The sequence below is a fragment of the Mercenaria mercenaria genome, chromosome 5 (genome assembly GCF_021730395.1).
Source record: "Mercenaria mercenaria strain notata chromosome 5, MADL_Memer_1, whole genome shotgun sequence".
Taxonomy (NCBI): domain Eukaryota; kingdom Metazoa; phylum Mollusca; class Bivalvia; order Venerida; family Veneridae; genus Mercenaria; species Mercenaria mercenaria.
The window spans coordinates 7,466,461-7,481,104 of record NC_069365.1 but is presented as its reverse complement, the minus strand read 5'-3'; the positions used below and the strand labels follow the sequence as shown (position 1 = coordinate 7,481,104).

Below are 14,644 nucleotides of genomic sequence, written 5' to 3'. Positions count from 1 at the left end.
AAGATCCCATGAAAAATGTGACCTCTAGAGTGGTCACAAACAAAAGTTTACGCACGCACGCACGAAGGACACCGCGCGATCACAAAAGCTCACCTTGTCACTTTGTGACAGGTGAGCTAAAAATAAAAAGCTGCGATTTCAAAACACAACATTATGCCTCACAGGTACACCAAAGATGTTGTTGTTTATCGTTTTATTGTCTGTTTGTTTGTTTGTTTGTTTAGGGTTTAACGCCGTTTTTCAACCGTATTTCAGTCATGTAACGGCGGGCAGTTAACTTAACCAGTGTTCCTGGATTCTGTACCAGTACAAACCTGTTCTCCGAAAGTAACTGCCAACTTCCCCACATGAATCAGAGGTGGAGGACGAATGATATCAGACACAATGTCGTTTATCAAATAGTCACGGAGAACATACGCCCCGCCCGAGGATCGAACTCGCGACCCTGTGATCCGTAGACCAACGCTCTTACCTATTGAGCTAAGCGGGTGGGCTGTTTAACGTTTTAAGTTGAAAGGTGAAGATATTATGGAGGTCAAGATCATCTATATACAGATCAGATCAGTTTGTAGGTCTTGCCAAAAGTTTTGTTAAGTGTGAGTATGAATTAATTTGGTCATATATTTGACTTCTAGGACTACAAATGTGGTTTATTAAGGTTTTAAGTTTGAAGGTGAAGATAATATATGGGTCAAAGTCATTTATATATAGGTAATTTTGTAGGTCTTGCCACAGGCATTGTTAAGTGTGAGTATGAATTATATTGGGTTATTAATGTGGGCTGTAGGCACTATGGTTTGTACAGATTGATGGATGGACAAACAGATGGACAGTTCAATCACTGTAAGCCAGTTGCCATTAAAAAATTTTTCAACAAGAGATGCGGAAATTACAAAATCAGACAAAATATTTCTCATCTTATTTATTAGCAAATGCTTTTCAAAAAATGTTTTCATAATGGTGACCTTAATCCACTAAAGCACTAACTCTGATTTACAGGCAGGCCAAGTTACCTTTAAATTTATCATCAGTAAACAGACATGAAAAGTTTAATGAACCTATATGCACACTTGATTTCCAAATTACAATCATAATCTTACTACCAGGATTTCATTTTTGAAGAAACTATAAAAAATTACATTTTCTTAGTATTATCTGAAAGGCAGACACAAGCAATAAAAACTGCTTTAAGCTCAAAAGAAAAAATCAGGAAACAACAAGTAAACAAGCAATCCAAGGGAAAGCAAAATTTTGTGATACTGTTTTGTTACAATAGAATTTGAAGCTTACATAACTCGAGGGTACTACATAATATGAATAGATATTAGTCTTTTTACAACACTAAGGAACCACAGAAAAGCCATATAAGGAGAACTAACTTGTTCAAACATCTTTGACCTGAGAAAATGTGACTGACTTATTTAATAACTAAAACATTTTCATGGTAACATACCTCTAAATCCTCAGGTTGTTCTAAGTAAGGGCTTGGATCCAAAGCTAATCTACTCTGCCTTTTAACACGAATGGTAACACTGAAATAATAACAAAAATTATCATTTTTAGCTCATCTGATTTTTTGAAAAAAAATGATGAGTTATTGTCATCACTTGAGCGGTTGTCGGCGTCGGCGTCGGCGTTGCCTGGTTAAGTTTTATGTTTAGGTCAGCTTTTCTCCTAAACTATCAAAGCTATTGCTTTGAAACTTGGAATACTTGTTCACCATCATAAGCTGACCCTGTATAGCAAGAAACATAACTCCATCTTGCTTTTTGCAAGATTTATGGCCCCTTTTGTACTTAGAAAATATCAGATTTCTTGGTTAAGTTTTATGTTTAGGTCAACTTTTCTCCTAAACTATCAAAGCTTTTGCTTTGAAACTTGGAATACTTGTTCACCATCATTAGCAGACCCTGTACATCAAGAAACATAACTCCATCTTGCTTTTTGCAAGAATTATTGCCCCTTTTGGACTTAGAAAATCAGTTTTCTTGGTTAAGTTTTATGTTTAGGTTAGCTTTTATCCTAAACTGTCAAAGCTATTCCTTTAAAACTTGCAACACTTGTTCACCATCATAAGCTGACCCTGTACAGCAAGAAACATAACTCCATCCTGCTTTTTGCAAGATTTATGGCCCCTTTTGGACTTAGAAAATATCAGATTTCTTGGTTAAGTTTTATGTTTAGGTCAACTTTTTCTCTTAAACTATCAAAGCTATTGCTTTAAAACTTGCAACTCTTGTTCACCATCATACGCTGACCCTGTACAGCAAGCAACATAACTCCATCCTGCTTTTTGCAATAATTATTGCCCCTTTTGGACTTAGAAAAATCATTTTCTTGGTTGAATATTATGTTTAAGTCAACTTTTCTCATAAACTATCAAAGCTATTGCTTTAAAACTTACAACAGTTTTTCACCATCATAAGTGGACACTGTACATCAAGAAACATAACTCTATCCTGCTTTTTGCAAGAGTGATGGCCCTTTTTAGACTTAGAAAATCGTGGGTAGGACAATATTTCTATTATACAAAAAAAATCAGATGAGCGTCAGCACCCGCAAGGCGGTGCTCTTGTTCATTCAAATTGTGTGCATCTATCTTACAAAAATCTTATTTTCGTCAAAAAAAAGGAAGAAGTTAGATGCCAATCATAGAATTTGCATTACATGATTAATCAATTAATATTAGTAAGAACCTTACTGAAATCTGGAATATACATGTTTTTACTTGGCCAAGACTATTAGGGAACACAAAACAATTTAGAGCAGAGGCCTATGGTAAGGACAAAATGTTTCATGTAAAAAGGCTGTTGCTATGGGCAGGTTAACTGTTTCTAATTAAGAAATAATAAGTTCCCAAGTGTAGTTTATTATATATTAAACTGTGTTTTGAGTTCTTAAGCATAAGAATATATCATAAAGGCCATAGGCCGAAGTGATATTGGCAAGACATTCTACCCTAAAATATAGATTTTTTACTCTCTAATGCAAATGCAGTTTTCATTATCATTTTGCAGTAAATCTGATAACTGTATGATACACTGAAGATGACATGTAGGTCCAATGAGTAATTAGTTAATCTTGATCAGCATATGATAATGTCCTAGCAAAATTTTAATTGTTTAAAATATGTGTACACCAATACAATCTTTGAAAAATTTGACCTTGAAGTATGATGGCCATGACCAGGTTTTTCACCACAGTGGCCTTGCTACTTGCAACAAGCTATCTTGTAATGTGAACATTATGTGCCTGCTAAAGACCTAGGCAAGGAAGAGTAGATACAGTAATGGACAGATAGACATGCTTTACTGAAACTCTTTTCTCCCAAAATACTGGAAACACCCTGTTGTAATAGCGCTACTATATCAAACAATTCAATTACACATGTATATATTATACACACACACCTTTCAGTTGAACTTTTCAATTGTTTCATTGCATGTTTGAAAGACAGGACTCTCACATTTCCGACAGTTTCCACAATGTCACCCTACAAAATGAATGAAAACAATAGTTATTACAATACAGCACTAACTTTTTCCCTTCGTCAAATAAAACACAATACATGTACTACTGTATTACTTAAGTAACATCTTTTATACCATACAGCATAAAATCACCAAATTTAACATTCCATGTTAACAATATATGTAAGATATTACATAAATCAAATCAAATTCTCAACATTTACTTTCTTTAAAGACTTATGTCTAGCATATCAGTAAAAACATAGTAAGACTAGCATTCCAAGCAAAATATAAATACAAGATCCTATGAACATAATCACTAACTCTCCCAAAGCCAATCTCACATTGGGTTGTGTTTATTTTGATTAATCTATGCTGTGGAATTGGACGATAAATACTACAAGATATCATGAAGAAACACAAAAGTAACTAAGATACTTTTTCAGGGGGACAGTGAGGGGAGTAGGAGAGATAACATCTAACTTGAGAGCAAAACTTCAAATCAAGTACACCATTCCAATAAAATGCTTAACAACATTCAAATAGTTTCATATCTCAAGATCATTTCTATCCACTTACCCTCAAAAAGCTAGCCTCAGCAGCATACAGTTCAGATATATGCTTCCATTTCAACCCACTTGCCTTCTGAAAGCCAGCCTCACCAGCATGAAGTTCAGAGGTACACTTTCCATTTCAACCCACTTACCTTCTGAAAGCCAGCTTCATCAGCATGAAGTGAGGTACACTTTCCATTTTAACCAACTTACCTTCTGAAAGCCAGCCTCACCAGCATGAAGTGAGGTACACTTTCCATTTTAACCCACTTACCTTCTGAAAGCCAGCTTCATCAGCATGAAGTGAGGTACACTTTCCATTTTAACCCACCTGCCTTCTGAAAGCCAGCCTCACCAGCATGAAGTGAGGTACACTTTCCATTTTAACCCACTTACCTTCTGAAAGCCAGCTTCATCAGCATGAAGTGAGGTACACTTTCCATTTTAACCAACTTACCTTCTGAAAGCCAGCCTCACCAGCATGAAGTGAGGTACACTTTCCATTTCAACCAACTTACCTTCTGAAAGCCAGCCTCACCAGCATGAAGTGAGGTACACTTTCCATTTTAACCCACTTGCCTTCTGAAAGCCAGCCTCACCAGCATGAAGTGAGGTACACTTTCCATTTTAACCCACTTACCTTCTGAAAGCCAGCTTCATCAGCATGAAAACCCACTTGCCTTCTGAAAGCCAGCTTCATCAGCATGAAGTGAGGTACACTTTCCATTTTAACCCACTTGCCTTCTGAAAGCCAGCCTCACCAGCATGAAGTGAGGTACACTTTCCATTTCAACCCACTTACCTTCTGAAAGCCAGCCTCACCAGCATGAAGTGAGGTACACTTTCCATTTCAACCCACTTACCTTCTGAAACCCAGCTTCTTCAGCATGAAGTTCAGAGGTACACTTTCCATTTCAACCCACTTACTCTCTGAAAGCCAGCTTCATCAGCATGAAGTTCAGAGGTACACTTTCCATTTCAACCCACTTACCTTCTGAAAGCCAGCTTCATCAGCATGAAGTTCAGAGGTACACTTTCCATTTCAACCCACTTACCTTCTGAAAGCCTGTCTCACCAGCATGAAGTTCAGAGGTACACTTTCCATTTCAACCCACTTGCCTTCTGAAAGCCAGCCTCACCAGCATGAAGTTCAGAGGTACACTTTCCATTTCAACCCACTTACCTTCTGAAAGCCAGCCTCACCAGCATGAAGTTCAGAGATACACTTTCCATTTCAACCCACTTACTTTCTGAAAGCCAGCTCATCAGCATGAAGTTCAGAGTACACTTTCCATTTCAACCCACTTACTTCTGAAAGCCAGCTCATCAGCATGAATTCAAGGTACCTTTCCATTTCAACCCACTTACCTTCTGAAAGCCACTCACCAGCATAATTCAGAGTACACTTTCCATTTCTACCACTTACCTTCTGAAAGCCAGCTCACCAGCATGAAGTTCAGAGTGTACCTTCCATTTCAACCCACTTACCTTCTGAAAGCCAGCCTCACCAGCATGAATTCAGAGGTACTTTCCATTTCAACCACTTCCCTCGAAAGCCAGCCTCATCAGCATGAAGTTCAGAGGTACACTTCCCATTTCAACCCACTAACCTTCTGAAAGTCAGTTTCACTAGCATGAAGTTCAGAGGTATGCTATCCATTTCAACCCACTTACCTTCTAAAACCCAGCCTCATCAGCATGAAGTTCAGAAGAATACATTCCATTTCAACCCACTTAACTTTTGAAAGCCAGTCTCACCAGCATAAAGTTCAGAGATATACCTTCCATTTCAACCCACTTACCTTCTAAACGCCAGCCTCATCAGTATGAAGTTCAGAGATATACCCTCATTTCGACCCACTTACCTTCTGAAAGCCAGCCTCACTAGCATAAAGTTCAGAGATATACATCCATTTCAACCCACATACCTTCTGAAAGCCAACCTAACTAGCATGAAGTTCAGAGGTATACTTTCCATGTCAACCCACTTACCTTCTCAAAGCCAGCCTCATCAACATGAAGTTCAGAGATATACCTTCCATTTCAACCCACTTACCTTCTGAAAGCCAGCCTCATTAGTATGTAGTTCAAAAGTACACTTTCCATTTCAACCCACTTACCTTCTGAAAGCCAGCCTCATCAGCATAAAGTTCAGAGATATACTTCCATTTCAACCCACATACCTTCTGAAAGCCAGCCTCACTAGCATGAAGTTCAGAGGTATACTTCCCATTTCAACCCACTTACCTTCTGAAAGCCAGCCTCATCAACATGAAGTTCAGAGATATACCTTCCATTTCAACCCATTTACCTTCTAAAAGCCAGTCTCACCAGCATGAAGTTCAGAGATATACCTTCCATTTCAACCCACTTACCTTCTGAAAGCCAGCCTCACCAGCATGAAGTTCTAAGGTATACTTTCCATTTCAACCCACTAACCTTCTGAAAGCCAGCCTCATCAGCATAAAGTTCAAGATATACCTTCCATTTCAACCCACTTATCTTCTGAAAGCCAGCTTCACCAGCATAAAGTCTGAGGTATACTTTCCATTTCAACCCACTTACCTTCTGAAAGCCAGCCTCATCAGCATGAAGTTCAGAGGTACACTTTCCATTTCAACCCACTTACCTTCTGAAAGCCAGCCTCAGCTGCATGAAGTTCAAAGATATAGTTTCCATTTCAACCCACTTACCTTCTGAAAGCCAGCCTCAATAGCATGAAGTTCAGAGATATATCTTCCATTTCAACCCACTTACCTTCTGAAAGCCAGCCTCACCAGCATGAAGTTCTAAGGTATACTTTCCATTTCAACCCGCTTACCTTCTGAAAGCCAGCTTCATCAGCATGAAGTTTGAGATATACCTTCCATTTCAACCCACTTACCTTCTGAAAGCCAGCCTCACCAGCATGAAGTTCTGAGGTATACTTTCCATTTCAACCCACTTACTCTCTGAAAGCCAGCCTCATTAGCATGAAGTTCAGAAGTATACTTTCCATTTCAACCCACTTACCTTCTGAATGCCAGCCTCATCAGCATGAAGTTCAGAGGTACACTTTCCATTTCAACCCACTTACCTTCTGAAAGCAAGCCTCACTAGCATGAAGTTCAGAGATATACCTTCCATTTCAACCCACTTACCTTCTGAAAGCCAGCCTCATCAGCATGAAGTTCAGAAGTACACTTTCCATTTCAACCCACTTACCTTCTGAAAGCCAGCCTCATCAGCATGAAGGCCAAAAATATTAGTTCCATTTCAACCCACTTACCGTCTGAAATCCAGCCTCACCTGCATGAAGTTCAGAGTTATACTTTCCATTTCAACCCACTTACCTTTTGAAAGCCAGCCTCACCATATGGAGTTTAGAGATATACTTTCCACTAGCACTCAATTACTGTCTGAAAGCCTGCTTTAGCACCCTTACAGTCCAATGATACACTTTCCATTGCTACTCACTTACCCTGTGAAAGCTAGCCTCAGCAGCACGAGAGTCCAGTGATTTACTTTACACTGATACCCACTTACCCTCTGAAAGCTAGCTTCAGCAGCATGACGGTCCAATGATATACTTTACACTGATATCCACTTACCCTCTGAAAGCTAGCATCAGCAGCATGACGGTCCAATGATATACTTTACACTGATAGCTATTTACACTCTGAAAGCCAGCCTAAGCAGCATGAAGGTCCAATGATATACTTTACACTGAGAGCTAGTTACCCTTCAGTGATATAATTTACACTGATACCCACTTAATACCCACTTACCCTTTGAAAGCCAGCCTAAGCAGCATGACGGTCCAGTGATATACTTTACATAAAACCTACTTACCCTCTGAAAGCCAGCCTCAGCAGCATGATGGTACAGGGATATACTTTACACTGATACTCACTTACCCTTTGAAAGCCAGCCTCAGCCACACACCGATCCAGTGATATACTTTACACTGATAGCTACTTACCCTCTGAAAGCCAGCCTCAGCAGCATGATGGTACAGGGATATACTTTACACTGATACTCACTTACCCTCTGAAAGCCAGCCTCAGCCACACATCGGTCCAGTGATATACTTTACACCGATACCCACCTACCCTCTGAATGCCAGCCTCAGCCACACACCGTTCCAATCATATACTTTACACTGATAGCTACTTACCCTCTGAAAGCCAGCCTCAGCAGCATGATGGTACAGGGATATACTTTACACTGATACCCACTAACCCTCTGAAAGCCGGCCTCAGCAGCATGACAGTCTAGTGATATACTTTACACTGATACCAACTTACCCTTTGAAAGCTAGCTTCAGCAGTATGACAGTCCAGTGATATACTTTACACTGACAGCTACTTATCCTTTGAATGTCGGCCACAGCCGCATGACGGTCCAGTGATATACTTTACACTGATAGCTACTTATCCTTTGAAAGCCGGCCTCAACAGCATGACAGTCCAGTGATACACTTTACACTGAGAGCTACTTATCCTTTGAAAGCCGGCCACAGCCGCATGACAGTCCAGTGATATACTTTACATTGATAGCTTCTTATCCTTTGAAAGCCGGCTACAGCCGCATGACAGTCCAGTGATATACTTTACACTGATAGCTACTTATCCTTTGAAAGCCGGCCACAGCCGCATGACAGTCCAGTGATATACTTTACACTGATACCCACTTACTCTCTGAAAGCAAGCTTCAGCCACATGACTGTCCAGTGATATACTTTACACTGATACCCACTTACCCTCTGAAAGCAAGCTTTAGCAGTATGACAGTCCAGTGATATACTTTACACTGACAGCTACTTACCCTTTGAAAGCTGGCCTCTGCAGCATGATGGTCCATTGATATACTTTGCACTGATACCCATTTACCCAGTGAAAGCTAGCCTCAGCAGCATGATGGTGCCTTGATATATTATCCATTGCTACCCACTTACCCTCTGAAAACCAGCCTCAGCAGCAGGACTGTCTTGAGTTATACTATCCACTACCACTCGTTTCTTTTCTGTTTTGTCACCTGATAATTGCTGAAATGATAATAAGTGTAAACTTAATCCACAGAAAAACCTCATCAGTATAACTGGACTGAAAACCAACAATTCTGAGAGAACTGAACCAAAATAAAAAACAAGAGCTGTCTGTGAACAGTGAGCTCGACTATTCTCAGTGCTTGATAGTATAATATAAGCTATGAGTAAAACATTAATATTACAATAAGCATATTCTAAGTTGAAAAGGGGCCATAATTCAGTCATAATGCTTGACAGAGTTGCCTCCTCCTTTTTACAGACTGGGGTCATGATGGTAAACAAGTATGCAAAATATCAAAGCAATATCTCAATGGACTTTGAAAATATTTGGGATGGTACACAAACTTTAACATTTGTGTGACGCTCACACTCACGCTCATGCCAACGCCGACGCCTGGGCGAGTAGGATAGCTCCCCTATTCTTCGAATAGTCAAGCTAAAAATGTCTAGAGCAGACTTGAATAAATTAATCAAAAACATTAAGTAAGGCAATATATTTGTTTTTATATCTACAATGTTCAAATGTGTTAAGCATTTGGGCTGGGTGCACACTTTGTTCAAATGCAATGTTATCTTGAACAATAGAACCCTGAGATAAAATATACAAATACTTTTATTTTAAAGATTCCATCAGTTGAATTCTTGATGTTCACTGAATTTAAATCACTTGCCATTCAACATTTTCAGCAGAAGCCCTGCCACAGCTAATTCTTTCGAATGAAGAAATCTTTACCCTAGCTGCTCCTTGTTTGTTTGTTTTGGGACTAGAGCTTTTTTCAACAGTATTTCAATTATGTAATAGCGGGCTGTTAACCAAGCAGTGTTTCTGGATTCTGTACTCTGGTACTAATCTGTTCCCTGCAAATATCTGCCACCTACCCCACATGAATCTGACAAATGATTTCAGATACAATGCCAGTTATCAATCTGTCATGGAGAACATATGCCTTGGCTTGGAATCAAACTCAATACCTTACAGTCCATAGATTTCTACTCTCCCTAGTGAGTAAAGCATGCTGGCATGGTCTGTGTAATAATAATAATGATTTTATCTTAGCCGTCCAATCATGTCTGAAGTCATGTCCAGAGGGTTGCCTAGACTAAATTAAGTCTTAGTATGATCTTTACTATCAGTGTGACTAACAACCCATCAAAGCAATAAGCTAGATGTAGGGTGACAAAACCTGGGTCTGACATATATATGCTTACATCTTTGAGAATAAATCCTGGTGCAGCATTAGGTAATATCCTTAATGTCATGTCAAGAGTTACCCAACTTTGTCTCCAAACCTCCTCTATCTCTTCTTTGTCTATAATAAAAAAATCTTTACTTAAATATAAACTAGAGATGCTTTTGAGAAAAGCACATGTCTCCCACAACTGCCCCTTTGAAAAATGTCTTGTTTCTCTGGATGGTCTAGATGAATGGATTCAATTAGATGGTGTCGATGAGTGGATCCAATCAGTAATTCAAGAGCCATATTCAAAAGTGCCTGGGCCTATTTGGCTAGTTATCGAACTTGGCTGAGGTCTTATGGTCAAACACATTTTGTTCAAGTTTGGTGAAGATCGGATGAGAAATGTACGACTTAGAGTGCTGACAAGCTTTGTGACAGACACACAGACAGATAGACACACAGACTGGAGTAAATCAATATAATATGTCTCCTACACCACTGTGTGGTGGGAGACATAAATATATGTACTGATGTTTGAAAGGACTGTATCAAAAATAAGATATAACTTAAACTACAATACTGAAACACAGGATGAGAGTTGTCAAGGAATACATAGTTTATTTTTATCTGCAGAAAGTCACAAAAATATATTACAAAGCTCACTGGTTCAACACTACAGAAAATCCTGATTTACCTGGCACCTGGCCTTACTAGAATCCTGCCTTATCTGGCATTGTCTCTTGGTCCCCACATATTTGCAATATGTTCTTTATAAGATAAACTTGTTTTTACTGTGACAATGCTTACCTGTTAAATGGCATCTATAGTCTAGTTGTCCAAAGATGTAACTTAACTTTCTTAACTTTATCAGTTTTCAAATATTAACACCTCATCTTGAGAAATTCAAAGTCATTACTATTCAGGTAAACCTAGCATAATTAGCAACCTCTATTAACTAAAATGATCAATCCATATCGAAGGCTTCCGGATATGCCCAGTTTTATTGTACACATATAAACCAATACCTTTACATTTTATAATGAATTCAACCTTCTACCAAACAAAATCATTAAAATGTAAATTCTAGTCTTGATCATTTATACTGAAACCAATCATCACTTAGGCAATCATTACAGGATTCATTCTCATAACTCTTGATTTTAATCAATTTAGAGTACAAGGACAGTATACATAGGATAAGAAGCTGATTTTGTCTAATACGGCCATTTATCTCAGATTAGGAAAACTGTTATAAAGTTACCTGCTTACCTACAGACAATGTACAGAATAATTTACTCTCTGGAGATAATTCTTGCAGTCTGCTACATTTTAGAACCTTAACAGACAGTTGTCCTGGTCCTAGTCGGTGTCCATGGAAACAAATATCTGGGTTTACAAATGATTCCTCTGGTTTTACAAACAATGGTTTATATCTCATCTTGTAACTAGGTAAAACATGCTTCTTTCTTATAGTTCTCTTTATCTGAAACCAAAACTGTGTGCTCAACAAAAATAGTTGTTTTCAAGGGATTTTAAATTCTGAAGGTAAAAGATTCGCTTTATTTGTGGTTTTGAACATAAATTTTTTGAATAGTTCAAATTTATTTATTTCATATGCACAAATTAGGGATGGGAACGAATATTCGAATATTCGAAAATCGGTCGAATATTCGAATATGAAAATCAAATTCGAATATTCGTAAATTGTATATTTTTTTTTTCAAAATAAGTTTCATTGATTTTGGGCAATATGAACCAGACATACAGAATAAAACCATGTCATGTTAGTTTATCACGTATCAAAAGATGTCCAATTAACAAGAAAATAGCAATGCATAATTGGCAGGGGCCATCGTTACTTATTAACAGTTTGCAACAGGCGTCAATGTGTCAGATGCATGTCAAAAGATGTCTAATCAACAAGAAAATTGCATAATTACCTAGGGTCATCACTACCGATTTTAACAGTTTGTATTAGGCGTAAATGTGATATCTTTTTATCTTTTGTTCATTTTTATTGGCGCCTGTTTTATGTAACAAGTTGTAGATTTTTTTTTCGAAAACAATACCAAACGTGTAGATATTGTCGATCTTTTCACAATATTTTGTACAACGTTTCAGACCATCCGCAGAATCGGTTTTCATCCGCAATCGGCCGTATTCAAATTAAATTTTGAAGTAGTTAATAATAAAATCAAGAAAAACGTATGATTGATGCACAAGTTCACATTGAAGGAGGTTTAAGTCTGCCTTACTTGCATTTTACACGACGATTTTTACACGCCGATTGAAATTTTCCAAAATGGCGGCAGTAATACAACAGCGCGTCACGTGTTTAAATGGGACGACCTGCTATTTTTAGATAAAATTGCGACGGTCTAAATTATAATCGTTTTGATTTTTTGTGTCATTTTGAAGCTAAAACACTGAATTAGTTAAATATGTTCATGATTATACTGACAGAATCGTGAAATAAAACGCTAGGATCAGCAGGTTTCGCTATGTAGGATCGGGTTACCCGAAACAAACATTTTTTTGGCCTTATTTACGATGATCCACGCTTTAAACAAATGAATATAAGCCAGTCACTTAATAAGAATTTAAAGCTTCTATTAAAACTAACCGAATATTCAAATATATTCGAATATGGCAAACCGAATATTCGAATATTGATTTCAGTATTCGTTCCCATCCCTAGTACAAATACAGAATTACAATAAATTAAAATAGGATTGTGTAGACTGCTTAAAGCTTGTTGAACACTCTCTCCTTTTTGACTGATGCTCACCACTATATTCACTAAAAGTAAAAGTAAATCACATCTTGATTTATACTATACAAGATAATTTTTACTTTTATCCAAAAGTTTGAAAGAAAGTCTCAGGGAAAATTATTTTCCTACTTAAAGAAGCAAAACCTTACCTGGTTTACAATAAGTGAAGAAATTTGTGGTATTGGACGGCCATTAAATCTTGAATCTACATTGAACTCCATTCTTGGTTCCTGTGATTAAATATAAATTGACAACACATTAAAAGCTGAGCTGCTTAATGCTCTATTATATGGTCAAATGGTTTGCAGTGAGTGGTATAATTACTGACACAACCTTCTGACTCTTTGAGTGACTGTTTGGGTTTAGCAGGTTTTTTTTTCCAACCATTTTTTTAGTCATAATCAGTCTCTAAATAGTGTCCTAATTTCAAATAAAAACAATAACAGTTCAAATGATATACCCTTATTACAATCAAGAACAAACATAGTACCATCACTATGTCGAGAACAGTCAAATTCTAACTGGAACCTTTCCATGATTAACAACAGGGCCTTGTAAGTAAATAACATTCTTTATTCTAAAAGACAATCTTACATAAACTTTAATAATGAAAGAAAATGTGTAAATGGCCCTCTTACATAACAGACAGAGGATATGTAAATGGTATCTGTAGAAGAAACAGTGCATAAGTGCTGCCCTTACCTCATAGGAATAGAAGAAGCAGTGTGTAAATGTAAAGGGAAGACCCTGTATGTAAATGGTACCCTTACTTCTTAGAAACAGTAGAACTTATATCTAAATGGTACCCTTACTTCATAGAAACAGTAGAACCAATATCTAAATGGTACCCTTACTTCATAGAAACAGTAGAACCAATATCTAAATGGTACCCTTACTTCATAGAAACAGTAGAACCAATATCTAAATGGTACCCCTACTTCTTAGAAACAGTAGAACTAATATCTAAATGGTACCCTTACTTCATAGAAACAGTAGAACCAACATCTAAATGGTACCCTTACTTCACAGAAACAGTAGAACCAATCTAAATGGTACCCCTACTTCTTAGAAACAGTAGAACTAATATCTAAATGGTACCCTTACTTCACAGAAACAGTAGAACCAATCTAAATGGTACCCTTACTTCATAGAAACAGCAGAACAAATATCTAAATGGTACCCTTACTTCTTAGAAACAGTAGAACTAATATCTAAATGGTACCCTTACTTCATAGAAACAGTAGAACTAATATCTAAATGGTGCCTTTACTTCATAGAAACAGTAGAATCAATATCTAAATGCTACCCTTACTTCATAGAAACCATAGAACCAAAATGTAAATGGTACCATTACTTCATAGACAAAGAAGAACCAGTGTAAATGGTACCTTTACCTCATAAAAAGAGAAGGACCAGTGCGTAAATGGTACCCTTGTCAACTGTAACCTCCCTCGTCCAGCAAGTTTAGTCACAGAGATGGACAAGTATGCCCAAGCACCAAATATAATATCAACATCGAGTGTCAGCTGAAATCCTCCCTCGTAGTCTATATCTAACTCAACGTCTACAGTCTGAAAGATGACAGTACTCAATGGTTAACAACTATTAACTGGCAAGTTAAGATTGAATTGCTGTACCGT

At 37.6% G+C, this 14,644-nt stretch overlaps 1 protein-coding gene across 1 annotated transcript in view; it reads right to left on the bottom strand.

The window, feature by feature from the left end:
* LOC123556359 (PDZ domain-containing protein 8-like) overlaps nucleotides 1-14,644 on the bottom strand; it is a gene marked incomplete at its 5' end in the record, with an annotated part of 56,638 nt that overhangs the window by 38,016 nt on the left and 3,978 nt on the right. The window contains 7 exons of the mRNA XM_053544422.1: nucleotides 1,454-1,532; nucleotides 3,411-3,493; nucleotides 8,961-9,050; nucleotides 10,263-10,363; nucleotides 11,501-11,714; nucleotides 13,154-13,234; nucleotides 14,399-14,575. Of these exons, the coding sequence (XP_053400397.1) occupies nucleotides 1,454-1,532; nucleotides 3,411-3,493; nucleotides 8,961-9,050; nucleotides 10,263-10,363; nucleotides 11,501-11,714; nucleotides 13,154-13,234; nucleotides 14,399-14,575 (825 nt within the window). The remainder of the gene's footprint in view (nucleotides 1-1,453; nucleotides 1,533-3,410; nucleotides 3,494-8,960; nucleotides 9,051-10,262; nucleotides 10,364-11,500; nucleotides 11,715-13,153; nucleotides 13,235-14,398; nucleotides 14,576-14,644) is intronic.